Source organism: Gopherus flavomarginatus, chromosome 21, assembly GCF_025201925.1.
Source record: "Gopherus flavomarginatus isolate rGopFla2 chromosome 21, rGopFla2.mat.asm, whole genome shotgun sequence".
NCBI classification, from domain to species: domain Eukaryota; kingdom Metazoa; phylum Chordata; order Testudines; family Testudinidae; genus Gopherus; species Gopherus flavomarginatus.
Genome location: NC_066637.1, coordinates 8088850 through 8116787, shown reverse-complemented (window position 1 = coordinate 8116787; position 27938 = coordinate 8088850). Strand labels below are relative to the sequence as shown.

Genomic DNA, 27938 nt, shown 5'->3' with positions numbered 1-27938 from the left:
AGTAAATAAATATAGCACCCCCCGCCCCAGCTCTGCCTCCCCAGCCTAGGGAGCAACCTTACAAAATCAACCCAGTGTCTTGGAGGAAAAATACGCAGCGCACAATTTCAAACTTCCAAATGGCTATCACGTGTGAACTCCTCAAGCACAGCCATGGGTATGTCCCACAAACGGATTTAATAATCAATGATAAAGCAAGCCACAGAATATAATAGACAGGCGAAAAGGACATGCCTGGGGTGGAACATTATTGATTGTTTAGAATTTTGTTCAGCTTTGCAGGGAATAAGAAGGGATTTTCTAGGCTCCTATTACAAACATTTCAATGACTATAAAAACACATGTCGGAGAAAAATCAGTGTAGCCCTAAGAAACTCGTATAGTTTTATTTAAACCCAGGATAACCTTGGATGTTAACTTGTTCTTCTAGTTAATTCACTTCCTATTCCTTGGAAAACGAGTTGAATTATTTTCAACATCTCTGTGTCCTAAGAAGTCCCAGCCCCTTTTGATGTCATCACCTTTATCTATATAGGCCAGACAGTTCCCAGTTTATGCTCAGTTACAAAGGAACAACTGAAAGCTTTGGACTAAGATTTGCCTTCTGCTCAGGACAAAGCTGAAGGCAGTTTCGTGTCTACTGCAACTGCTGCTCTGCAAAGACATAGCTGCAACCAAGGTACAGTAATGACGTCTTTGCCAGTGAGTCTTAATTTTTTAAATGTCTAAATATATCACATAATAATTGAAATATGTACAGCTATATCTATCACTCTCTCTATATATATGACTGTATATGTTTTCAAGGTATATGTTTGAACATTGAATTAATATATTTTGGCAGTCATGACAATACATGGGCACATATCACTGTACCATTTTTTAAAATTTATAAGGAACGTTATTTCTTCTGGGAACTGGCATCTTCTTCCCAACTTGTCACTTTTGATGATTGCTATTGCAAAGATTGACAGCTCTTGATCATTCTTATTAAACACGCTGCTAGGTCTCTGTCTAACTGTAACTGCTATAGCAGCAAAGAATCCTGTGGCACCTTATAGACTAACACACGTTTTGAAGCATGAGCTTTCATGGGTGAATACCCACTTGGTCAGATGCAAGTAGTGGAAATTTCCAGGGGCAGGTATATGTATGCAAGCAAGCTAGAGATAATGAGGTTAGTTCAATCAGGGAGGATGAGGCCCTGTTCTAGCAGTTGAGGTGTGAAAATCAAGGGAGGAGAAACTGGTTCTGTAGTTGGCAAGGCATTCACAGTCTTTGTTTAATCCTGAGCTGATGGTGTCAAATTTGCAGATGAACTGAAGCTCAGCAGTTTCTCTTTAAAGTCTGGTCCTGAAGTTTTTTTGCTGCAGGATGGCCTCCTTAAGGTCTGCTATAGTGTGTCCAGGGAGGTTGAAGTGTTCTCCTACAGGTTTTTGTATATTGCCATTCCTAATATCTGATTTGTGTCCATTTATCCTTTTCCGCAGAGACTGTCCAGTTTGGCTGATGTACATAGCAGAGGGGCATTGCTGGCATAGGATGGTGTATATTACATTGGTGGACGTGCAGGTGAATGAACCGGTGATGGTGTGGCTGATCTGGTTAGGTCCTGTGATGGTGTCGCTGGTGTAGATATGTGGGCAGAGTCGGCATCGAGGTTTGTTGCATGGATTGGTTCCTGAGCTAGAGTTACTATGGTGCGGTGTGCAGTTACTGGTGAGAATATGTTTCAGGTTGGCAGGTTGTCTGTGGGCGAGGACTGGCCTGCCACCCAAGGCCTGTGAAAGTGTGGGATCATTGTCCAGGATGGGTTGTAGGTCCCTGATGATGCGTTGGAGGGGTTTTAGCTGGGGACTGTATGTGATGGCCAGTGGAGTCCTGTTGGTTTCTTTCTTGCATTTGTCTTGCAGTAGGAGGCTTCTGGGTACACATCTGGCTCTGTTGATCTGTTTCCTTATTTCCTTGCTTGGGTATTGTAGTTTTGAGAATGCTTGGTGGAGATTTTGTAGGTGTTGGTCTCTGTCTGAGGGGTTAGAGCAGATGCGGTTGTACCTCAGTGCTTGGCTGTAGACAATGGATCGTGTGATGTGCCCGGGATGGAAGCTGGAGGCATGAAGGTAGGCATAGCGGTCGGTAGGTTTTCAGTATAGGGTAGTATTAATGTGACCATCACTTATTTGCACCGTGGTGTCTAGGAAGTGGACCTCCCATGTTGATTGGTCCAGGCTGAGATTGATGGTGGGGTGGAAGCTGTTGAAATCGTGGTGAAATTTTTCCAGAGTCTCCTTCCCATGGGTCCAGATGATGAAGATGTCATCAATGTAGCATAGGTAGAGAAGGGGAGTGAGTGGACGAGAGCTGAGGAAGCGTTGTTCCAGGTCGGCCATAAAAATATTGGCATATTGTGGGGCCATGCGAGTGCCCATAGCAGTGCCACTGATCTGGAGATATATATTGTCATCAAATTTGAAATAGTTGTGTGTGAGGATAAATAAGGTGCCGCAGGATTCTTTTCTGCTTTTACAGATCCAGACTAACATGGCTACCCCTCTGATACAGTAACTGCTATGTTAATAACAAGGCAAGACAACCTGGGAACATTAAGAAAATACAACAGGCAACAGATTCTATTCCATATAGGTTCTTATACCACATTCATCACCACAGCAGCTAAGCGCGCGTGTGTGTGTATATATATATATAATCCCGATATAGCTTTACATGTATTTGTGTTTTTTCATTAGTTATTTAAAAACTAATTATATGAAATCATCAGCCATTTCTCAGAAAGTAAGAATCTTTTATAACTTGTCAGTGACAATCCTGAAATTCGTTATTCTGAAGCTTCATACTTGTGTTTCACATGATATGTGAAATGAGCATGTTTAACACAGGGGCACTTGAATGATCTCTTGTCTCTGCTGTGTATTATGTGTTCCTCTGTTCTATTTTAAACTCAAGCTGACTGTATAACATGCGTGAGAATTTTCTGACACTTGAGCAAATAATAGACTGTTGCTTTACTGAAAGTAACCATCATGAGCAAGACTTTCTTAAACGACCATTAACGTTTACTGGAATAATTCCATGTTATTTTCAATATGCTATGCAGCCTCTTGTTGTGTTTTTTCTGGAGAAAACATCAGGTTTAAAAATACAGGGAAATAAAGGATTGACTCTGAGGAGCGAGAACAATAAGATGAAGTGCAAAAGCTCACTGTGTTACCACAACAAGTAGCAATGCACAACAGTTGCTGACGCTGATTTATTTCTAGAGTCTTGTCATGCAATATTTTTGTCCTGAAAAGCATTCAAGTGTAAACAGCAACATGTAATGATTAAGCCTTCTGCAATAATGTCAATAGATAAAGCTTTGTAGCCCTAGCATTCTTTAGCTGACAGTGCTGCAGTTGGGTACGCTTGTATATCTGCAGAGATAACAGATATACTATGCACACAGAATGAGGTACGTGTCAGTAGCAGGTGTTGTTGAAGGTGAAATTGCAATTTTTGCACTAATCCCTCCCACCCCCTTTTTTCAGATGCTCAGACCGTCCTTTAATAAATTCCTTTTGGACTGGAACGTTCAGACTTTGGCTTGCCCTAAGTCCAAAGGTGAATTTGTTTAGGAAGTTTGAGCAGAGCAAAGTCATTTCAGGCATTTTTGAGTTACGAAAGCATGGAAAAATTCAGGTTTCCCTTTCTGTACCAATTGAATGTTTTGCTTGTATACTGCAACAGCCAGAAATGTCAAACTTGGCTTGTGCACCAGGCTTTGTGGAGATAAGAAAAGTAATCCAAGTTGGAAAAACAGAGACCTGGTATCTTTAAAGTTGTTTAATAATAGAGTGTTCAGACATGCCTCTTAGATCAATTTCTCTTTGTTTTTTCTTGCTGCCCTAAAACTAAGCCAGTTTAGATGGTATGTGGGCTCTGAACTGCTTGAGGGTGTGTGTATGTGTGCTCCTGGTCCTACTGAAATCAAATGAAGTACTTTGAGGCAGCTGTAAATCCTTCTGGCTTTTGGAGTGAAGGTCAATGTACTTAAGACCACCTTACTGGAAGCCTTCTGAGCAGAGGGTACCCCAGATAAGCATGTGCTTCTAAATGTATTTTGTAGTGCTTTGGTTGTTTTAAAGAGACTTGGGAGAACTGATCAACATGAAAGTGCTTCCAGCCGTCCTTTTTTAATAAAAAAAATAACCCTCGTTTTTGTGTGCTTGGTGTGCCAGCGTCAATATTGCTGTAATGTTCGTATTTGTAACCGCTGTCAAAGCGACACCTGTAGTATCACCTCCAGCAACCTCTTATCTTACTAGCATAATAGATACTGATTCCGGGAGGGGATGTGACATTGGGAAGGCAGGCTCCTACAGAAAGTGCTGCTGCTGTTGGTTCAGTAGATGGCACTCATTTCCCTAGGTTGGTATTAGGCCAGTGCCCCAGCTTGGTGTTAAAAGTGGTGGAGGGGTGTGATGAGGTTTAACCCCCAAGGCAGTGGAAAGCACCCAATTAATCATGCTCTGCACTCAGAGGGTGAGTAGCTAATTGTCTCCTGGCCAGAGGAGGAGGAGCTAAGTGAATCAGTAGACGGAGGGAACCCAGTTGTAGACTGCAGAGGAGACAGGTGTCTGAGGGATACAAGCCCAGGATTAGGGCTGAACAGATAGGTTACAATAAGGAAGCTTTAGTGAAACCTAAGGGGATGGGAGGGCTTTTAATTGGAAGACCTGCATGAATCTTTATTCGGACTTAGTCATGCTACCTCAGAAGGGTTAGACTTTTATATGATCGGCAGGTTAGGCCACAAATCACCCCAAGGGGGAGTCAGGAGTGGTCACTGGAGCTGTAAAAGCTCAGAGTCCCCTGCAACGCCATGTCTGTGAAGGAGGAGGCAACCTAGAGGTGAGGATGTGTGTCCATTGAGGGGCTGTCTCTTGGAGGACCCTTACAAGCAGAGATATTAGTGATGTGCTCCTGAGCAGGAAGCCTGATGTCCATCTGTGGACATTTAAAGATTCCAAGGCATTTTTGTTATGAGCAGGTTGTTAGCCTTAGTGTTTGAGCCAAACTCCAGTTTGCATAATTGCGTTTTAACAAGGGAAATTCCCTCTGTGGTGTGGTACAAGGTTCGGGTGCTTTTTGTCACTTCCTTTTCTAGACAGCTGGGTTCTGCTGCTGCAGGCTGTGAAACAGCTGCCCTGTTCTGGAGCAAACCTTGTCCACTTTTTCCAATGGCCAATCCTAAAGGGCATTGGGTTCCTTTTGGGGGAGATGGCTTAAAATATATATAGCAGAAAAAGCATTATATGTTATTGGTTGGCTTAGGGGATTGATAATGGGCTGCAAATCACAAGTTCAAATCCAGCCCTTGGTACTAGGGATCTAAGTTGCTCCCATTTTATGGTGATTTAGTGGCTTGCATGGAGTAAGTTTCCAATGAATGGTCAGAAGCTACTGCCACAGCTAGCCCTGACTGGGCCCTGTGCTGGCAATCTCAGCAGCGAAACCTAGGACTGAATCAGCCCTGGAGACCAAACTTTCTCTCTTCCCACTGGGAGTGGTGCCCTCAGGTCTGGAGTGGATCAACGCTGTCCCTGGCCTGTGTATAAAAGGAGCATGTTGTTCTCCAGGGCCGGTCACCAGCATTCTAGTCACTTTAAAATTTTCTTTAATAAAGAAACAGTGGTGGGAAGGAGCGGGGAAGAGTTCCAGTGGGATACCACCCAGTCCTCTGCTAACACATCCAAAGTCATTCACTGGGATAGGCCTCTTCCCACTGCTAATTCTTCAGCGGACCAGCTCGGTACCACTTCCAGAATAATACAAAGCATCAGAATTGAGCAGGATGAAGGTCATGTGTGACCCTAAACCACCCAATGCCTCAATGTCTGTATTAATTATTATTCATTTATTTATATTGTTCCATCGATGTGCATGGCACGTCAGGATTAACGTCTGACCCTCTAATATGTATTGGGACAACGGGGATTCTCCCCACTCTTTAGTGTTAACATTGCTTTATGTATCTCGGAGGCTTGAGTTTTACTGAGAAAGAAGAAAAGTGCTCGTTTAGTTCTGTCTGCAGCTCCAGATGTATTTGCACACTCCCATCCTGAGAGCTTTGTAACAGTTCCCAATGTCCTCGCGGGAATGTCAGTATCCAGCTGAGGCCATTTGGGTTTTTATTAATCTGCGGGGCACTCCCAAGAACACTCGACCTCTCAGCTAAGTAGTTCCCAGAGTCCAAGTTCTGGGAACAAAGAGAACTTTGAGTGTTACCTGTGTGAGAGCCAAGCCCTTTCACCTGTGTGGCAGTGGTGAAACCCATGCCCTGCATGGTATGGAGCGATGGGCAGCTAACCTGCACCTGTTGGTTCTGATGGGCTGACAAGAGCCTTTTGTTTTCTTTTTTAATTGAAACAGACTTAGAGGATGGAGCAAGAGTGGGTGAATGAGGAGAGGGGGGACGAAGGCCTCATTGAGTTCTACAGCTCCTTCAAAGACATGTTTGAGTTCTTCTGCAAGAACACCACCATCCACGGGACTATCCGCCTAGTGTGCTCAAGCAGCAACCGGATGAAGACGGCTTTCTGGACCCTGCTCTTCCTCGCCAGCTTCGGGATGCTCTATTGGCAGTTTGCTCTTCTCTTCAGCCAATACTGGACCTATCCCGTCGTCATGACCATGTCCATGCACTCAGAGCCCAAGATGTTTCCAGCCATTACTCTCTGCAATCTGGACCCATACAGGTAGAGCAGCATCTGGGGAGGGCTGCCATGGTTTCATCACATATCTGGGGTTGGACCTTGGTTGAGTTGGATGAGAAACTTTATCAGTGCAGATGTGGGTGGGGATGGAACCCCGGATTGAACTGGGGTGCAACAACTTTATTTTCGGTGTGAATTTGGAGTCAGACCTTAGTTTGTCATGAAGGATGGTGCATAGCAACTTACTTACTTACTTTAAGTCCAGATTCAAGAGTAGAGGAGCTGGGTCCCTGGGGCTGCTTTTACTTCACTAATTGATTTTCTGTACCAGTAGAAGTACTTTTGCCCTGAAATATGTAGCTACTGTAAAGTCTTTCATATCTAATCAACAGATCACTGCCTCTGGACACTAAGTGATATCTAATTGCTAGCTAAAACCTGCTCTTCGAAGACCACTTACGTATGCAAGTAACTCTGTGTAGGGATAGTCCTATTGGCATCTCTGGGACTGTTCATATACGTGCCCATCTGGAGCCCAGACTTTCAGGGCCAAATATTCATTCAATTAAATTCAAATTACGTAATATGCAATTACCTAATTTGCCTGCAGCAGTTACCTAACTTGGCTGCACAAATAGGCATTTCTGCAAGCAAGAGCAGGATGGCTGCAAATCTGAACATTCAATCTGAGGGCTACAATTTGGAAATTCAGCCACTGATAGCAACATCAGACTATTTCTGTCACAGTTCCATCTGTATTTCCCTCTCTGTGATCCACCCAGAGCACCCACTCTAGGCTCAGATCCTCAGCCATCACCTCTCTTGTGCAGAGACCTGTGACTCTTTCCCTCCAGACTAGGGTATTCCAGGCTGCACAGTTCCTGGTTTATGCTATGATATTCCCAGCAAGCCAGACTGCAGAAACAGGCCAGTGTCCAAGCTTTGCTTTCTTTTTGAAGGCTATGAAGAGCTGCAATTGCCAGCAGTTACAAATCACCATCTAGCTCTTTATATGCAAGCACCTTTATTCTTAAGGTGAAAGTATTACAGAGAAAACATATTAAAAACAATAAAAGAACACATGCAAATAAGCTTACCAGAGTTCACCCCAACTCCAGCCTCAGGCTCTGGTAGGTGTCAGCCCTTCAAAATCCACAGCTTGGGTTATCCCCATGGTTACAGGTTCATAATTGTCTCAGATTCAGAACCAAAACAGTCATGCATAGCTCAGTCATTAGTTTATACAGCCTGGGCCTTTGATCTTGCCCTCATGTGACAGGTGATCAGCTGACAAAGGCCCATTCTTCAGGGCATAGTTTCAAATGGCTGGGTTTTGCATAACCGGAGATGGGGAATTTTGCATTCACCTCCCTGTGGATATTTCCCAGAAAATCCACTTCACGCAGATTGTCCCAAAAGTCTATTTCTGTCTAGCATATTGTTCCATATAGTCCTTTGATCATCCAGGGCTTACATCACCCCTTCCCCCTAGAGAAACTATATACAATCCTGGCCCAGAATAATACATAAAATTTGCATTAAGATAATTAAACTTAATATGGTAAGGATTTGTAAAGATCTTGCAGGAAATTGCCATATCTTTCATAATGTCTGAAGATTTTGGATGTATTCTACTCACCACCATGATTGGCCTTTCCAATAGAGATGCCCAGGACTGAAGTGGACTGGAGGTTGAACTTTCACCAACGTTAAAAGAAACCACGTGTGTGTACAAATAGACATTTATACACTCCTATTATTTCTGTCCCCTATAGGTTTGACCTAGTCAGTGAGAAACTGGCCCAGCTGGACCAAATGACAGAGGAAGCAATAGCTAATTTGTATGGCCACAAAACGTCAATCGTTTCCTCCCGTTATAAAAAGGATATCCGCGTGAAGGGAGGATCTGCCAATCTGAGCAGCTCCAGCTTTCAACTGAACCGCCACATTTCACTGGTGATGCTGAAGGGACCTGATACTGGGTCCAAGAAGAAGCATTTCAAAGTGGGCTTTAAATTGGTAAGTGTAACCAAGCGACTGCAGCTTGTTAAATTATTCATCCAACCCATGCGGCAGGTTTAACTGAACCTGCTCTGCGCGAAAGATTGAATAGAACATAGGTGCATTGAAACAATAGAGCCTAATGAAGGGTTTGAGGATCTCTGGGGAGATCCTAGCCCTACCATAATCCTTTACATGGTATCCTAGCTTCTGATACTCTTGTAGAGAGAGGGAATAATAGGGGTTCCTCAACAACAACCAACATTCAAGGAATGTCAATAGATGGAGCTTGTATAATTAGCTAGCAACTGGGTTACATGCCACATTTTTTTGCAGCCTTTCATAGTCCGTGTTTTTGCAAGATCCTTCCAGCAATACCAGAATGAGAGAACAAACAACTGTAAATGTGTGTGTGTGTGTACAGGGAAGGAGAGAGAAAACGGGTGTGTTAAAAATGCAGTAGATGGACAGATAGATCTGGCAGTTGGATATGATCAACTCAACACATAGCTAGAAAAGGTCTGTGACCTTGGAAAAGTCAGTTAATCTCACTGTGCCTCGGTTTTTTCATTTATAACATGGGGATATAGTAGACATGGAATTCAAAACCAATGAGGGAGTGAAGCTGACAAGGTGTGAGATGCCGAAACAGTTTTATTTTGACTTATTCATTATCACCATGCCATATCTTGAGGTCCTTACTCAGGCTGACCTTCATTGCCGACAGTGGGTGTTCCCCTGACTAAGGACTCAGTAAGAAGCGAGAGCACTTCAGTGTTTGGCCCAAAATCCATTCGTTGTAAGAGTGCCTCCACCAATTTTGCCCTTTCTTCTGCCAAGGTAATTTAAAAACAAGTCTTCTTTTCCTTCTCCTGTCCAAGGAGTGACCCCAACAAGAGTCCTGGGGATACGTCTAACACGGTCTTGTGTGGCTGAGCTATATTCTCACTCCCCACACATTAGACTGCCCCCGCGGCTCACCTACTGCCAGGACAGAAATTCACCTCACCTCACGACACCATCTTACATCTTCTATAGCCAGAGTCCCTTGGGCTGCTCCTGTATGTAGGCTTTGATTTCCTCTCTCCTTTTCTTTTCTCCCCAGTGCAATGCCACAGGCGGAAATTGTTTCTACAAGGCCTACTCGTCTGGGGTAGACACCATTCAAGAGTGGTACAGGTTTCACTATATGAATATCATGTCCCAGCTACCCCTTATAATCAACATTTCTTCTCATGAAGAGCACATACAAAACTTGGTCTACTCTTGCCAGTATGACGGGGAGCCCTGCAGAGAGAGGTAAATACCTGCCAAGGGGGTAATTGTGGGTTAGCAAAGGACAAAGGGATCCGTTCTCATCCACCTTGGAATTATGCCAGAGCTTGCGAGGAGAAAGCTGCGTGGAGGAAGTTCAGCACCTCTCACGATGGGCAGCCAGACAAAATGTGAGAGCCCTTTTTAGAGATCAAACTACAGAGGACAGTTTCCTCTCTTCTCCCCTCACCAACCCCACCAGAAGCAGTAGCTCCTTGTTCTCTTTATAGTTGATTGAATGCCTTGCTGACACTTCTGCCTGGCACACCTGCTGCAATTAACTGCAGGAATCAGCTGCTTTGAGGCTTAAGTGATCAGCCAGCTCCTAGCATGAGTAAGAACCTCACTAGGGAGGAAGGATATGGATGCTGATTTGACCAGAGAAGTTTCACATAATTATAACAAAAGGTGTAATGTTTTCTCAAGATGATGATTGGTCTCGTGGTTAGAGCAGTGGACTGGTCTCATAGTTAACTGGCCTAGTGGCTGGAGCACAGGGTTGGGAACCAGTTCCTGGCTTCTTTTCCCAGCTCGTCCAGCACCTTGCTATGTGATCTTTGGGCAAGTCACTTAACTTTTCTATAGCTCCATTTACAATGGGGATACCAATACACACCTGCCTCGCAGAGGGAGGTTGAGGCTAGGGGTGTGAATAGCTAATAGACCCTAGTAAGCCGTGGGAGTTGCCTCCTTGCTCCTAAGAATACACGGATCTTTGGAACAGATCTTCAGCTGGAGCAAAATGATGTAGCTTGGCTTCAACGGAGCTATGGCAGTTGACCCCAGCTGAGCATCTGACCCTCTGAGTATAGTCTAGGGTTGGCTTTATTGATAATTCATAACAACCAAAATATCAACCTTGGCTTGGGTTTTCTCCCAAGTTTGGCTCATCCTGGAGTCTTCCTGGCAAAACCTTCTCTGTCACAGTTCAGAGTTCCTTCTGCCCCTGGGAAAGGCTCCCAACTCCCTTGATCAACCCGGCAGGAGCTAGTGGAATTCCTCTGTACCTTCATTCATGGCTAAGGGGTGGGTTACCTCAAAGAAAAGCCTTGTGCAAGGGCCTCACGTCTGCCACCCTGTAGCAAGAGCTGCAGAAATGCCACCTGCTGTTGCTGTTGTTAAATATTCAAAATTCATCTTTTTGATTGGGAACTGCTTTGTGTGTATGCTTGGGAGGCTCTGATGTATCGATACAGCCCCCTCCCACACCCCTTTGAATAAGGCAGGTCTCAGATGAATAGTTATTTGTATTGCAGTTGCTGAACAGACTAATGGAGCAAGGGGGACAAGCTAAAGGATCGTATATGATGTAGAAAGCAGCAATTGTTGGTTTTCCCCTTTTGTTAGTGTTCAGAGGATTCTCCAGACCTGTCCTTGTTTGGTGTCTGGCTTTGCGGTAGTTTCTCATGGCCTGTAGTAAAACAAGCTTAGACACAAGAATTTAAATGTCTTCCCACCATGCATCTAAGGGACAACTGTAACTGAATAAGATCAAATCAAGGAGGATATTGGTTACTGGAAACTCACCCACTAGCTCTCTGTTGCCAAAGGGATGTCTCAGCAGAAGGCCCTTCATCTGCAGCGTGGGGTGTGCTTCTCCTGCTGAGATCATCTGGACGTATTTCCCCTAAGCAATTCCCTGGTAGGGCATTAATCAGGGCACTCTTGTTCTTTGCCTTAGACTAAGACATTTGAGTCCTCAGGAGACTGCAGTCATTTGGCTCAGTACAGGGCTATCTGAGTGAAATGTAATGGCCTATGATAGACAGGAGGTCAGACTGCGTGATCTAATAGTCCATTCTGGCCATAAACTCTGTGACACTGAAGAATCTCTGCAGGGTTATCACCATTCCCTTTGCAGCAGATTGCGGACTCTGTAATTAAGTGCTACTGCACTGGCTGGTCCTTTTGCATAGCCAAGGCTGTAGATGCTAGTGTGTGTTTGGATCCAGTTGTGTCCTAACAATAAAGCATTTTAAATGCCCGTGCAAAACAAAAACAAAAAACCTCAGCAAGGAAATGTTTGCCTAAGTGCTCTCAGAGAAAGTCTTGTGTACCCAATAAATCACCGGAGGGAGGTCTCAAGGGCTAAATTCAGTCTTGGAGTTAATACATTGACCCAAATTAGGTCCCAGGCAATGAGAGAGATGAAATTAACAAAGGTAGTCCACCTCAAACTTCTTTGTGTACATGAAAAATATGTCTTGTAAAATTACATGGTGTGAGATCTGAGTCTGACTGGCACTGGTGTTCAAGGCATTGTGTGGGGTCCCATCACCTGTTGCTCTATTGTAGCACAAGAGAAATGAAGGAGGGAGGTTGGAGAAGCCAAATCTTTGCTTTAAATTTGAACTAAGAATGCCTAACCTGCACCCTGGACCTTGGAAACAGTCCTTACAGCAGGGAAAAGGCAGTCAGAACTCCTGGTTCTACTCCTGCCTTTAACGCTCACTTGCTATTCAATTAATCAGTCCAGGCCTTGGTTTTCCAGTCTGTATAATGGAGATAATGCTTTCCTATGCTTTATGAAGACTCAGAGATCCTCAGCTGGCAAGCATTATATAAGTACAAATATATTTGATTAGTTGTTATTAGTGTAAACAATGAGTTAGTTAAGCATAAGATGGGGATTGACGTGTGCCTATTCCTTGGTAGCTATCTGTTGGCTAGCCGCTAATTAGTGTATTCTTTTGTTTTTTGTTGTATGAAAGTATCATAGGAAGAGTTTGTTAGGAGACCATAGCTCATCTTAGACTGTAAACTCTTTGGGACAGGGCCTGTCTTTTCATTCTGGCACAATGGGATCCCGCGGCCACATTACAATACTAACGCGGCGGAGAGGTCCAGCCATCGCGAATAATATTTGAACTCTTTTGCTTCCAGCGACTACATTCACTTTCACCACCAGGTCTATGGAAGCTGCTACACTTTCAACAGCGAGGGGACAGACCTCTTCTGGAAAGCAACGAAACCTGGAATTTCCTATGGTACGTTATTTGGCCAGGACCTGGGGAAGGAGACAAAGCAAATACTGCTCCACACATCCAGTTTGGAAACACCTATAACGATGCTCCCTCCATAGTACAATACCTTCCAACACCTGGGGATGTAAGAGATGACGTCACTTCCTAGGACTTGCCCTGCTGAGTTGCAGTTTAAAGAGATGCTTTCCTTTCCTTGTGTCTCCAGGACTCTCCCTGATTCTGAAAGCGGATCAGAACGATCGCCTCCCGCTGTTGTCTACGGTGGCAGGCGTGCAAGTGATGATCCACAACCACAATCAGACGCCGTTCCTCGAGCATGAGTGGTTCGACATCAGACCGGGGATCGTGACTAACATCGGAATCAGACAGGTGGGCAGGCCGGGCTCAGCGGCACTGTTTCTCCTCCCTGCATTTTTTTCGGCCAGTGCTGGGCAGGCCCGAGGGGAAGGATGGTCTTGTGGTGGGAGCACAGGACTGAACACTAGGACTCCTGGGTTCTAGGCCTGACTCTTCCATTCATGTTTGTAAAGTGCTTTGAGAGTATCAGGTGGAAGTTACTAGGGGAGGGCAAAGTATTAGTACTGCAGTTAAACCTTCTGAATCAGGGTGTGCAGCCCTTTGCTTCCCTTTGGCAGTTCAGCCTATGGGACGGGAGGGTCCCCCACTTGATGACATAATAAATAAGAGCCATATTAGAAATGCACATCACTGACACAAAATGTGCTAGAGGGCATGGGGGATGGGAAGAAGACACCGTTTTCATCCCCCCGCCTCGGCTGTGATGTCCTGTCAGTGGAGCCAGGGCTGCCTCAGCTTTCCCTGCTGTGACTCGGACCGCGATCGAGGCTCTGAGCCTGCAGCACTGATAACTCATGGCAAAACGGCAAGGCTGAGAACTGTGGTAAGCCCGTGACGTGCCCTGGCCCAGCACAGAAAAGGAATCCCATCACCTGGTCTCAGCGTGTAAGAGGGTAGCTCCCCACTTCACCCTGAATGGCAGTCATGTCTCACCTACACCTCCAGTCTTGCGCTGCCCTCCTCCTCTCCTCTCATGGCCCCTGCTCCACCCAGTCCATTCTCCTTGCTGCCTGCTTTGTCTTCTGCCCTTAGCTTCACACTTGCACTTGGAATATCCCTCTGTTCTCCTTCTTCAAACCCACTCCTCCCTGGAATCCCGGGTCTGCTGATCACTGATCCCGCCACACTACGGGTAGTCAAGAGGCAGACTGCAGCCCAAATCTGGACCACCAGATGCTTTTGAATGGACTGTGGAATCTTTTTATTCATTATTATTTTATTTATTGGTTTTGTGGTATTTTCTCTGGAGTCTGGACCTTGACCAAGAAATTTGGACCTCCACAGCCTTCTTTACCTGAACACTTGCTTTGCTGTCTGCCTTGTGTGTGTTAGGTTTGAAGCTCATCAGGGCAGGGACCAGGCGTTATTCTGCACTATTCTGTGCAAAGTGGCAGCTGCGTTTGGAGCTCCGTATTAATGCTCCATAATTGTATACACCACTCTTTTGTGTCCACAGGACGAGGTGCATCGCTTGGGTGGGAATTATGGAAAATGCACAGTTGACGGAGAAGATGTGGATGTAAAACTCCTGTACAACAGTTCCTACACACTGCAGGTACTGTCCGAGCAGATGGCTGGACTCTTTGTAGCACCGTTCAAACTTTGCTTGACAAAGCAATGAGTTAGAGCCTGGCAGTGCAGTAGTTTGCGCACTGTGGGACATGACAACTTCTTTTATTGAGTGGTGGAAGTTGCACCCAGAACACTGGAGTTTTCACCTCCTTGTAGCACTGCGCCGGAGGCCAGATACTGAGCTGGATGGACTGCTGGTCTGTTCTGCTGTGGTTATTCTTGTGCCCACACATAGGTTGTGTGGTTATGATGTTTGTTAGACCCCCATCCGTTGGAAGTCTGCAATATTTATTATAGGTCCTGCGAAGTTCTCAAGAGCTCACCCACGAGGTGAATGTATTTGAAACCCTTTCGCCTCATCCAGCCATGGCAATACGCTATGTATTCTTGCAAGGCAAAGAGCTGCAGCTCTTCTCCAGCGATCACACGCTGTTAGTGGGCAAAGCTTAGGACCCAAAGAACCTCAGACTTATCCAGCATTCTGTTTTTTCAGGCTTGTTTGCATTCCTGCTTCCAGGACAAAATGGTTGAAAGGTGCGGCTGTGGATACTATTACTACCCACTGCCTCCTGGCGCCGAATACTGTAACTACAACAAGCATCCTGGATGGGGTAATGGCACAAGGCATGCAATCTCAGCCCGGGCCTGGTAGCAATAGCGCTTGCTAGAACATGGGGCTTCTCAGGTTATGGCTGGACTACCATGTACTTGGAGTGATACTGCCTAGCGTCAGCTGGTAATTGGCAGCCCAATGAGATAATTCGCTGGCCTTTTACCATAGAAAAATGTTGCTGCTTAAATTACAAATCGGGGTGAGGAAGAGTTTAGTTCTTCTCTGAAGCTTTACCTGACATTTGTCTATCTTTCAAAAGGTTCGGGGGAGCTGGTGGGTGTTTCCTTCCCAAAGAGACTTAAAGGGCTGTATCCTGTCACCTATTCTTCTGCTGAATCCCTGCAGGGCCCAGAGGCAGTTCCAGCTGTACATGGATGGCAGGCTGTTTAAGTATCCTAATGCCATTAAGCATCACCTTTCCCAGAGATTAGCAGTGCACACAAGAAAGGACATGCATTGCCAAAGCCAAACCTGCAGCCAAGCTATTTTACCTGACTAGTCCAAGTAATACGGGTTGTCTGTGCAGTTTCCATTTGTAGAAGGACAATCGATCTCTTTCTCCTTTTTCTGGTTGATGTCTCTCTATGTAACTCGTGCAGTAGTCTTCAAATTTAAGTCTAAGCGCTCAGTGGAGAGAGACCCTGGCACTCAGGCAGGAAATTAACCAAGTCATCTGCAGCCATTCATTGCTGAGAGAACATGGTGTGCCGGAGTTGGGATAGCACATTTCCTGGGGGAGCTGTCTGAGTCTGTTCCTTCCTATCTCCTCCTCCAGGGCACTGCTTCTATCAGCTGTACAACAGGCTGGCCGATCACCACCTCAGCTGTTTCGCCAAGTGTCCCAAACCCTGCTGGTGAGTCACTGCTGCAGAGGCCAAACTCGCAAGAGGGGAAGAATTCTGATAAAGGTGTAGCTAGCTGGCGGGTCCTATACACTCTGTGCTGTCCCTAGAATCAGAGACTGGCATTCATGATCTGAGAAGAGTCCAGGCCTGTATCTCCTGTCAAGTGTGGGGCCCCAGCTCTGACTGGCACCAGCTGGAGTTGAGAGCACTCAGCACTATGCAGGATCGAGCCTGAGTTCAGTAAGATACAGGGGCCTGCCATGAGAGATGCTGCTGGTGCCACAGGGAAATACAATTCCCTGCATGATGGTGCATGTAGCAAATACTTGCTCGTGTCCTGGGAGTGTCACGTGCAAGCCACCAAAACCGCATGTGGTGAAAGGGTTAACCGTCCTTGCACTCATCCATGTTGATATGGCAGTGACTGTAATTTCCCTTGTGCCTTCCCAGGGAGTCGTGGTACAAGCTGTCTGCAGGGACCGCAAAATGGCCCTCGACAAAGTCTCAGGTAGAGTACAGAGCAAATGTGGATACACTGTGTTTGGAAACATTTGCCATATTTACTACAGAGCAGGGGTGGACAGCCTCAGCCTGACAGGAGCCACAGTTTACTAATGGATATTGCCGAAGAGCCACAGTAATATGTCAGCAGCCTCCCATCAGCTCCCCCGTCCCTGCCACTCCCAGCGCCTCCCACCCACCTGCAGCCCCACCGATCAGCAACTCCCATTCCCTCCCCGCACCTCCCAGTCAGCTGTTTCGTGGTGTGCAGGAGGCTCTGGGTGGGAGCGGGAGGAGCGAGGGCACTGCAGGCTCAGGGGAGGGGGCGGGAAGGGGTGGAGTGGGGGCAGGGCCTGTGGCAGAGCCAAGGGTTGAGCTGTGAGCACCCCCTGGCCCATTGGAAAGTTGGCACCAGTAGCTCCAGCCCCGGAGTCGGTGCCTGTACAAGGAGCCACATATTAACTTCTGAAGAGCCACATGTGGCACTGGAGCCACAGGTTGGCCACCCCTGCTATATAGGTTGTTGGAGTCAAGGATATAAGTGGGTTCTGCAAACCCATGCCTCAGGACCTGAGAGATACTGAGAGTTCTGGTGGAAAAGCAAGACAGAAAGTTGGGATTGCAATAAACCAAAATGGCCAATGTGTTTGGGTAGATTGTCTTGTAGTTAAGGGATTCTACTGGGACTCAGTTCCAGTTCCCCTCCAGACTCCTTGTGTGATCTTGGACACATCACTAAACCTCACTGGGCCTCAGTGCCTTATAAAATGGGGTTAATGATAGTCTAACTCACAGGGGTGTTGTGGTGGTAAATTCATTACTGTTTGTGAGATGCTCAGATTTCAAGATGTATATAGATGACGTCATCCTATTTATCATGTTCTAACGTCAACCGGCCATTAGGGACATATCTCCTGGTGATGAGTGTATGTGAAATGGAGGCATATGTAGGTACAAATGCATTACACAATAGTTGATATCCTTGTGTTTTCAAAAGACTCAATTAGTTAAGTGGTTGCCCTCTAAGAATGCTGTCCACACATATCTAAGATACTGCCATGTGGCTATTTCCCCGTCCTTAGAGGGGGCAATGATCCATGATACTCCTATGCTGTTGGCTTGTTTTAATGGCTGTCACTATATTTAAATCCCATGCCTTCCAATGTCCTACTAGATCTCTTTTGGGAGCTAACAATAGTCGTGTTATCAGAAGTGAATGTGCCTTATGTTCAGTATGCCCCAGGAGGGAAGCACAGTGGCTACCCCCACAAGGCAGAAAGAATATGGAAAATTACTGAACCTGAGGCATAAAAATGACAACGTTGGTTACCTGGTGCCAGTTCCAAGCAGCAATATGCCAGTAATATAGAAATACTGTATTGCAGGACTGGATCCGCCAGATTCTGAGTCGGCAGAAGGGATATAATTCTACCAACAACAGGTTAGTCACCAAGAGAAGGTATCGGAGCATGATTTTTCACTTAGTGGTACCTGAACTAGGGACAGATCCTGAACTATTTGTCCTCGTGGAATTGTAGAAGTCAAAGATGGAAAAAGGCCTGTGAGGACATCCCATCCTTCTGCCCACTTCACTATGTCCCAGGTGGTGAAGTTTCCTTCACTTCCCTTGAGACAGTTCCAGAGTCTAACAGCATGCAAAGAAAACAACTATGCCAATGCAGAGCAAACCTTGTCCCCAGAACCCATGGGCTGCAGCCTGCCAGCCAGACCATTAGCATGACGACCTCAGTGATATAGGGATTCAATCTGACATCCCAGTTACGCAGACAAATGGTTTAGCAACAAAACATTGCATTGGTAGGCTTTCTGGACATGCTCCAGAGCCCATTGAAATTGACTGGAAAGACTCCCACTGATTTGACCGCAGTTTGAATCAGGCTTTTTATCCTCCCTTTGTTAAGCCATTTAAATCTGTTGCTAGACACCCTGTGACCCAGATTAAAGGCCTGCTTGTAGGGTTTCTCTGTTTTAAAAAAATCAAACTTAGAAGCAAAACTTAGACTTGGCGGAATGCCGTGCAGGGAACCTATCTCTGACTGTTCGCCATTTTCTGTTGAAGGAGAGATATCGCCAAGGTGAATATCTTCTACCAGCAATTGAACTACCGGTCTGTGGATGAATCTCCAGTGTACACAGTAAGCTGTACTGGATCAGCTCATTGCTTTAGTCTTTATTCCTGACTCTCATAATGGCCAGCATCTGACGCTTCTGAGAGAAGATGCAAATGGATTGGGAAAATTTCCTTCCTGACCCTAACATGGGATCAGATTATGCCCTGAAGCATGAGGTTAAATAAAAATCACAAGATATTATCAAATACACAGTGCCACACTAACTTTTTCCCCTACCAACATTTCCCCTGAGATTAATCTTTATAGGGAAAATCTTGTTTAATGAGGCTTTTGCTACCAAGGAATTGGTATGACACAGAGCAGATGTTGCCATGCACTTGGACTGGGGTGGAAAAATCTGTCACACCCTGCTGTGCCTTGTGTGTGGACTTTCAGGATCCAGTCCAAAGGGTTTGCACTGAGGGCAGGCACAGGCATTGCAATAGGTTTAATTGTCTGGGGGAAAGAACCCTGCAGAGCGCTGGGTGTCACAACTCCTGCTGCATTTGGAAAAGTTTTAGATAACGTTAGGATAAAAGCAAAGTGCTGCAGTGAACCAAGGCGATCAGTAATCAGGGGTGGAGTCTTCTACCTCTAGCTCACTGGTCTGAAGCTGACTTGGGTTGGCAGAGACTGGAACCTCTTAGCGTCTGCTGGTGTTTCATCCCAGATGAAATGGATTAGTGTTCTCTGTCCAGCCCCATGTCTGAGGACTCCCTCCTGAAAAAAAATGACAGTGCAGCTTGGGAAGCCTGCATCTCTGCAGCCAGTGCTGTATTTGCCCTTTGGATTTCATTCCCTGGGGCTGTTGGTTTGGTACCTATGTTATTGGCATGAAGTGCACTAAGCAACTAAACGTCTAATAAAAGCAAAATCAAATAATCTCTTTCTCTCTCTTCCCCCAAATCAAAGAAAACTCTAAGGAGCCAAGATTTAGAGCTAGCGAACACATGGAGTGCTGAGTTGTCCCACCCCAGCTCATTCACCTGCTGGGGCAATGCAATACGTTCGTATTTCATGAGTTGCACCATGTATCCTGTCAATATAACCATTCAATCCTTATATGTCCCATTCACAGGTGAATTTGCTCTTGTCCAACATGGGAAGTCAGTGGAGTCTGTGGTTTGGGTCCTCGGTGTTGTCCGTGGTTGAAATGTTTGAGTTGCTCTTGGATATAATGGTCTTGTCTCTCATATTCTGCTATCGACGGGTCAAGGCAAAGAAGACGCTGAAGATGGCCCAACCCCTTGCCATCTCCAGTGTAAGCTTGACCCTAGAGAATTATAGAGCCGTGCATGAGGACCTTGCTGCTGACTCGAATTCCGCCCGGACTAACCAGAATGTTGGGACTGTAGCCAAAACCAAGAATGGCGACCTACCTTTCCACTCAATTTGTAACAAGACACCGACACCAGAACTGAACCCAGATGTTGTGCTTAATGGATTCCGGCATATCAAGGATCACAGTGTAGAGATAGACCTAAACAGCTAATACTGTGTGTGTGGACTGAGAGACATATGTCAAGATTATGGGATGTATCCACAGACATGGCTTGCGGAGCTCACAAACACACTGGATGCAGTCAACATTTCTGTCTGCTACTTCTCTAGTGACACCTAGGTATCTGACCTGTGCACTGGTCTCAGGAATCGTGCAATGCCCTGATGTAATTCAGAAGTGTTTTTCTTTGGACTATATTCTGAGTATCCCTGGCAGTTGCCCAATCCTCTTAAAAGCCTATCATAATTTCTAGATTAAACTCTCCTGAGGAAACCAGATCTGACTGGACATCTCCTGGCTTCAGACAGGCCCATCTGCATTTCATAACTGTACTTGAGTTAAAAGTTAACCTACCCATAAATAAAAACGTCTCCAGTCAGCATTTTACAAGCATATGTTCTATCAGTTAACACCACTTTGGGCCAGCAAAGGATGTGATAACACGAGGCTGCTGTAATCCTAACCTCACTTCCAAGGCAGCGCTTCTCTTCTTAGTATCCTGCTGTTTCACTGTGAGCATGACACATGGGAATCCATGGTGGGGCCACAATTGTGCTAAACCTAGATTCTTTCACGTGACGTTCAAATTTTTTGGGACGGATTGGAACAAATGAGGGAATAACATTTTTTTCTCATAACAGGCATCTGAGTTGCTTAGAACTTTAAAACATTCTGCATTTTTGCTGCAGCTTGTTTATATTATTAAGAGATATTTATACAAGCTTACTGTTAATATTTGATAGTAATTTATGTCTATACAAAGGAATATAGAGACTTATTTTTAGCATTGATGTTTGGAAGAATATATTTCATTCAGCTCCAGTTGTTAGTCTTGATTTCTACTGAAAACGAGAATTAACAAGGAACTAATGAGTCTTGCACTGATGTGTTTTGTAACTTTTTAAATAAATAAAATGCTCTGGATTCAGACTGTGACCACCTTGTGCCTTCAAATCAATGTTTCATCTTCCCCTGCCTCTGAAGTAAAACTGAAAATGCCTTGTCAATTTTCCTGACTCTTCTGTAAGTTTCACTCACTCTTCTGTAAGTGCATCTGCATCCTCCCCTGAAATGTTAGGGCCTGATCCAGGCACTTCGGACCATATTTGTAAATGTATTTAAGCCCTTATAGGTGCCTAGATACCATCTGAAAACCTTGGCGCTCACTCTCCGCAGCACCCACTCTGCAGACCTACCCTAGAAAATGGCAGGATGTTGTGTTTTTCCATCAACAAGGAGCATCCACAGAAAGAGCACAGTGTATGCCTCTCCTCCGCAGCTGGTGGCATTAGGGCCCTGTCAAGGCTGATTCCCCACTCTGGCACTTCAAGTGCAGAAGGTGGCAGCCTGCAAGGATTCTAAAAATTAATACTGGCCACTCCAGGCTCATATTAAACTCCCAAGGTTACAGCTTTTTTCTAACCCTGAATGGTAGCTGCTGCTACCACCCAAGTGGAAAAACCCCTTTAAGAACCCAGGAAGGAGCACTTGGGAATTCCTCCCCGTGGGGTACCCTCAAGCCCTTTCACTCCCCTCTGGGGAAGAGCTGAGAAAGAAAACAAAGGAAATCAGTTGTTGCTACCAACTTTAATTAAACAACATGTGCACAACCTCTTAGGACACAAAATTCAATCCTGTTCTTAAAGGTAAATTTTATTAAAAACAAAAAGAAAGGAAATACATTTGAAAACTCAGGCTATTGCTAGATTTAAAAAACCCCACTTATAAAAATTAAGCATCAAGATTAACCTTCTTGTGGGTCAGCTTAAAAGTTACAAGCAAAACAAAAGCATTTGGAGTTAGCAGGGAGGAGTCCACGAGCCATAAAGAAATAAAATGAAAAAACCTAATTGCGTCTTCCTAGACATTTCCTGATCTACCTACATATCTGGGGGTTTCAATGAGTAGTTTCTAGGTATGATTCAGATGATTTTTCATACCTGGCCCCAAGCTTCTTACAGCAGAGTTCCCGCCTCGTCTTTGCTTCTCCCTGAGAACGACAGACAGACAGACAAAGAGGGAAGTTTTTGTCCCAATTTTAAAAAGTTCTAGCCTTTCCATTGGCTCTTTTGGTCAGGTGCCTGCTCCTTTTCTTTTACCTATTCAGGGAGACTTTTTAACTCTTTACAGGTAAAGCAAGTAGAGAACAACTACTCAGAGGGTTTTAAAGCTAACTGGCTGGCTGGGAGTCCAAAAAAAGGAGCAACCCTCTCCCCTTTCATTTTTCACAGGCCCAAAATGGCGGCTGCCCTCTGCAGCAGGGCAGAGGAGTGCCTCCATTTGGAAGTATGGTGACCGTTCATAATAGATGCACGCTGTATATACCAGACGTAGGTATCTTCCTCTTCCTTCTTGGCACAGATGATGGTGTTAGTAATACCTGCAGGTCCCTTGCTCCAGGAACAGGTCTAATGCACTAAAGGAAAATCTAAGCACAAACCTGACTCTCCTTCCTAATGACTATGACCACAGATCTTTCTAATCCTCAGACTGATGTGCACTGGTTTCTTTTGTTAGTGCTGCAGCATACACAGTGGAGCACTTAATGCCGATGCTAGCAGTGTGCAAACAGTATCTAGTTAATCCTCCCAACACCCTGGAGAGGGCAGGGTAAAGTCTTTATCTGTGTTTTACAGATGGGGAAAGAGAGGCAGGGAGTTTAAGTGAATTGGCCAAGGCTATACAGCAAATCAGCGTGAGATCTTGACACAGAACCCCAGCTCCCAGCCCCTCTTAGCCCACTAGAGCACACCCGTCTCTCTGCTAACCAAACAGGCTTTGGATTTAGGAAGCCAGGTCTATAGAGTCTGCTGGGTTTACTTGCCAGGTTGCCAAGGGCAGAGAGTACTGCAGAGGCAGTGTACTGAGCTGGGTCTGGAGAGATGAGACCTGCACTGTTCGTATGCAGCTGGCACTCTGAGCCAAAGAAGGGTTGCCATGACGTAGAGCCCCAGGGACATGAGAGGAGAGGAAGAAAGGAGACTCCTAAGCAGAGCTACCCAATATATCCAGAGTACGGCAAACTGCAGAGGACATTGGAATGTGTGTCTGTATCGCGTGTTTGCTACATTGCCCTGGCATTATATAGCACCACATGCGTATACACAGATACTCTTATGTACCCTACCCGCAGTGGAAAACCCAGGCTGCTAAGCCCAGGCTTAGATGGACCATGAGGCAGAGCAGATGCTACAGTCCTTGGGAAGCCACAGCCCGGGAGGCTCTGCGGTGAATAAGAAAGCCCTGGCTGTGACCCCAGCTTCTGTGACAGGATCCTGGGGCTTTGAAATAACTAAAGAGGGCCCCAAGCCACCAAGTCAAGGGTGTTCGGACCCCAACCTTTAGTCGGGGCTCCCCCCCAGTAATTAACTAGATCACTGAAGAGCAGCGTGAACTAGGGTGACCAGACAGCAAATGTGAAAAATCAGGATGGGAGTAGGGGGTAATAGGAGCCTATATAAGAAAAAGACCCCAAAATCGGGACTGTCTGTATAAAATCGGGACATCTGGTCACCCTAGCGTGAACCAGTGACTCTGCTAGACCCAACCAATAACTTGAACAGAGGGCTGGGAACCCGAAGCTCCGGAGTCTGACATTGCCTCATTGGATGGCAAGTCACTTAATCACGCTGTGTTGTCATTTCCCTCGGTCTGTAAGAATGGGGAAAATGAACCTCTAGTTGCCTCACCAGGATGCTGGGAGGATTAATTAATTACTGTGTGTACAGAACATTGACATATAAAATGTTGTGTTAGTGCCAATATTATTTGCAATAGATACGGCAGTTCATTGCTGTCCCTTAATGCGAACTCTGAACCCTGTCGAGTGAGGCTTGGAAGGATTCAGGGTTTTTTTATTGGTAAATGTAGATTTCACGGTACACCCACGAAGCAACAAAAATACTTCTATTGATAATAATCAAAAGCTACAGCTAGGCAAAGTAACAAAAATGGTACTTGAGAACTTAGAGTTTGAATTAAGGATATTGCCCTTGGATATTTTCATATGTTGACAATTTGTATTTTTGAATCTCAGCATCTGTTATCCTTGAGTTACTGTCTCATCCCCAATTGTCTGCCTCCCGCCATCATTTCCCACAACTGAGAACATTTAAATAGGTAAAAGCTGAAGGGAAAAAAGCTTAAAATGCAGAAATTTGCACAACTGTTGATATTTAACATGAGAACGTTTGGGTAAAATTCTATACAAAAATTTAATTCTCCCAACTCTACGTATAGGGGTCATGTGGGACCAGTAGGTTCATGCCCTGGCTTTTCCCTGCTGGGGACCCTGATTGGGTTACCGGATTAGATCAGAAGTGAAAATTAGTTGAGTGGTTTGGACCTAGTCCCAGTGTAAAAAATGACTGCAGAGTTCTACAAATATAATAGGCAGAAATTGTCAGTCTCTGATCAAGGAGGAGCCAGGACTGCAATAGATAAATGCAGGTAAGGATTGCCGTGTACTGTATTCTGGCTCAGTGCTGGAATAACAGAGAAGTTGCAAGTCGGAACAGAGACACATTAGCTGAAAGTTTTGTTACACGTATGTGTTCCGAACTGGAATAGCCAGGTCTGTGGCAGGTCAGCATGGAGGTGCCCGGGCAGAGCTGTATGTGAGTCTGAGGGGAGCAATGTGTTGCAGCTCAGGAGGGAGGTATATTGGCAGTGCTGAACTGGAGGATGCGGGAACAGCGAGGGTGCCTCAGGCAGACTTGAGGGTCATCGGCAGAAGTGTGATGTGAGTGGAGGCCCAGGACTGGACTAGGAGGGTGGTGTTGCAGGGCATAGATATGGGGCATCATGGTGGAATTTTGCTTGGCTCTGGGCAGTGCTGTAAAGGTGGGAATTTTGACATCTACTTTCGCAAGCACCAAATTCACCCCACAACCTTGGAGAGAATTTAAAAAAATGTTTTAACAACAGTGTAAACCCAAGGGTGAATGTTTGCATAACCTGTATTCCATCCAAAGAACAGCAGCTGTCTATGAGGCGTGGCCTACTGTTGGGCTAAGCAGCTGCCACCTCATTACAGAATGTTCTCTTAATCGCTGTAGTTGAGAAATCAGTCATGTTTACACGCCTCTGATATCATCATCAGACCATCCGCACCAAGCCGAGGTCCTTTGTCCATTACATGGCAGCTGGAAACACGCTAAGTGATCAATAGTGAATTTCAAGTGCAGGGGGCTTTTCACTGGGTTCTCCTGAAGCATCAGGTGTTTGGCTACTCTTGGGGGTATGTCTACACTGCACACTAAGCCTGGGCTCTGATTCAGATCTGAGCCTGAACCCACCTTCTGTCCACACACAACTCTGTCCAACTCGAGTCAGCAAGTGTAACACCGACAGACCACAGTCGTCGGCAGGCAGGATCAAACCTGGGAACCTCTGGTGTGAAATGCAGGAGCCTCAACTGCATGAGCGAAAAGCCACATGGCCCTTAGCTGCGGCCATAGCAGAAGCAGCAAAGAGTCCTGTGGTACCTTATAGACTAACAGACTCATTCATCTCTAAGTGGTCTCAGTGCCACTAGTGGGGACAGAGCCCCACACCCAGGAGGTGTGTGGGTTACACAAGCTCTTGGAACCCAGGTTCTAGGGCCCTACTGTGAGGGGGTTGATCAGAGCCCAGGTTTCCCTGTGGCTGGGGTCCAAGCCCTGTCATTTTGCAGTGTGTGCACAGGGCAAGCCACAGACCCAACTCGGAAAGTCTTCATGGTGCACTATGGACCCATTAGTACAGCTGTGAGATTTGGGGGGAGCACCCTGTGCCACTGGAAGCCAAGGGTGGGGTGCCTAGTGTGCCACAGGGAGCAAGGAGTACTAACCCCATTTGCTTTTCTCACACAGGCTCTGTCTGGCAGGGGGGTTCCTGGAGCTGTGTGGAAGGGCCAGGGTCAGGAAGGGGCATTGTCTGAAAGGGAGGTCAATACTCTCAGGGGGTCGCCTTCTGTTCTCTGCTCGCAGAGTCTCTGCCAACGTCCCCAGCAGAGGAGAATCACTGCTGTCTGGTAGCTGCTGCAGCTGCTGCAGTGGAGGAGAAAGGCAGGCAGGGAGCCTGGTCCAGGCAGCCAAGACCACCTGCGCAGAGCCCCGTCCACTTCCCCTGCCAGACAGAGCCCCCACCCCTGCCAGACGGAAAACCCACATGAGGCCTTCCTGCCCCCTGTAGTTTGAGAACCTCTGCGCTAGAGGTACATTGATTCAGTAACTAATGGGGCTCATTCTGCATTACTACATTATCCAATTTTACAAACGTTCCATCATGGGACAGGAAGGGAATAATGAAACTGGCTTTGCATCATGATAATGTTTGTAATCTGTTGAAATACGGGATAAAAGGTGTCCCTTTAGTACAGGGCAGGCAATTTCCTCTTTAAATAAGAGGCGTCCCTGGTGACATGGGACTGTTGGCAACCCTATGTCTAGCATAAGCCTGGGAAACAGGGTGTGCTGAGTCAGGATCTGATGTGGTGCCCTGGCACTCCCGTCCCCACCAGATACACTCATTGGGACCAGGGCAAAAGACAGAGGGTGCCAATTAACTGAGTGGGGCTCACAGTTGCCAACTTTCACGGGGTAAATAAGCCCGCCGACTTTCACAATAAGCCAAAAATCAAGCTGATCCCATTTCAAAACAAGGCCAAAATAAGCCAGTCCCTAAGAACCCCAACACTCTATGTGACTAGATCCCACTGATGTGCAGTCTGGGACGGGTGGGCTGCTGTACGCCCTGACTCTTTCCCCCCCCCCTTGCCCCTGCTTGCCAGGAGCCAATCAAAAAAAAAGAAGCAACAAGTTACAAGCCAAAAAAACAAGTTGTAAGCCAAAAACTAGCCAACAAGCAACTCACAAACCAATTAAGCGAAAAACAAGCCCAATTTCTGCGGGTTTTTTGCACGTTCAGCATGGCTGGTGGGGATACAGCTGAGGGGCAAACTGGGTGGAAGTAACCCCAGCAGCTGGGGCTATAAAAGCAGACAGGAAGGCAGTGGGAGGGAGGGCAGTGGGAGCCTGTGGAAGCCAGAAGTAGGCTGGATAGGGTGCTGTTAGGGAGTGAAAATAGGAGGCAGGTTATTTCCTTCCTGCCCGGAGGTGGAATGGCTGGGAGGGAAACACATTTTTCATGCTGCCCCAAAATGACAGAAGGGGTTAGATAGTTGTTGCTCCTAACAGAGGGGTTCTCAAACGTCATTGCACCGGGACCCCCTTCTGCCAACAAAAATTACTGCACAACCCCAGGCAGGGGGACCGGAGCCTGATTCTGCCTGATTCCTGGAGCCAAAGCCCGAGCCCCACTGCCCTGGGCAGGGAAGGGGTCAAAGCTGAAGCCCAAGGGCTGTGGCTTCGGGCCCAGCCAGGGAGCTTGTAACCTGAGCCCAGCCTCCCAGGGCTGAATCCCTCAGGCTTTGGCTCAGGGTGGTGGGCCTTGAGCTTCAGTCCCAAGCCCCAGTAAGTCTAAGCCAGCCCTGGTGACCCTGTTAAAATGGAGTCATGAGCCACAGTTTTGAGAACCGCTGGACCTAACGCCACTTCTGCGAGGAGCAGCCACTCCCGGAGCATCTGTGCTGTGTGGTGGTGGCTGCGCTTTGCTTCTGCCTATCAGCCACAGGGGCGCGGTCACCCCGGGCCTCGCCATCCCACATCCCAGCTGCGCCGGTGCCAATGCTTAGCCCAGAACT

General features: G+C 46.3%; 1 protein-coding gene across 1 annotated transcript; it reads left to right on the top strand.

Moving 5' to 3' along the window:
- Positions 1 to 595: 595 nt before the first annotated feature.
- On the top strand, positions 596 to 20245 carry SCNN1D (sodium channel epithelial 1 subunit delta). The gene is made up of 13 exons (XM_050931953.1): positions 596 to 679; positions 6430 to 6755; positions 8489 to 8732; positions 9820 to 10013; positions 12912 to 13015; positions 13218 to 13381; positions 14547 to 14645; positions 15156 to 15273; positions 16051 to 16129; positions 16571 to 16628; positions 18022 to 18062; positions 18702 to 18777; positions 19832 to 20245. Exons 2-13 carry the CDS (start codon positions 6439 to 6441, stop codon positions 20243 to 20245), a joined length of 1908 nt encoding a protein of 635 aa, XP_050787910.1. The 5' UTR covers positions 596 to 679; positions 6430 to 6438.
- Positions 20246 to 27938: the final 7693 nt, after the last annotated feature.

Coding starts and splice junctions, on each gene's coding strand:
- SCNN1D (XM_050931953.1), top strand. CDS start 6,439: ATGGAGCAAGAGTGGGTGAATGAGGAGAGGGGGGACGAAGGCCTCATT. Junction 13,382..14,546: donor CTAACATCGGAATCAGACAG/GTGGGCAGGCCG, acceptor TTGTGTCCACAG/GACGAGGTGCATCGCTTGGG. Junction 15,274..16,050: donor CAACAAGCATCCTGGATGGG/GTAATGGCACAA, acceptor CTCCTCCTCCAG/GGCACTGCTTCTATCAGCTG.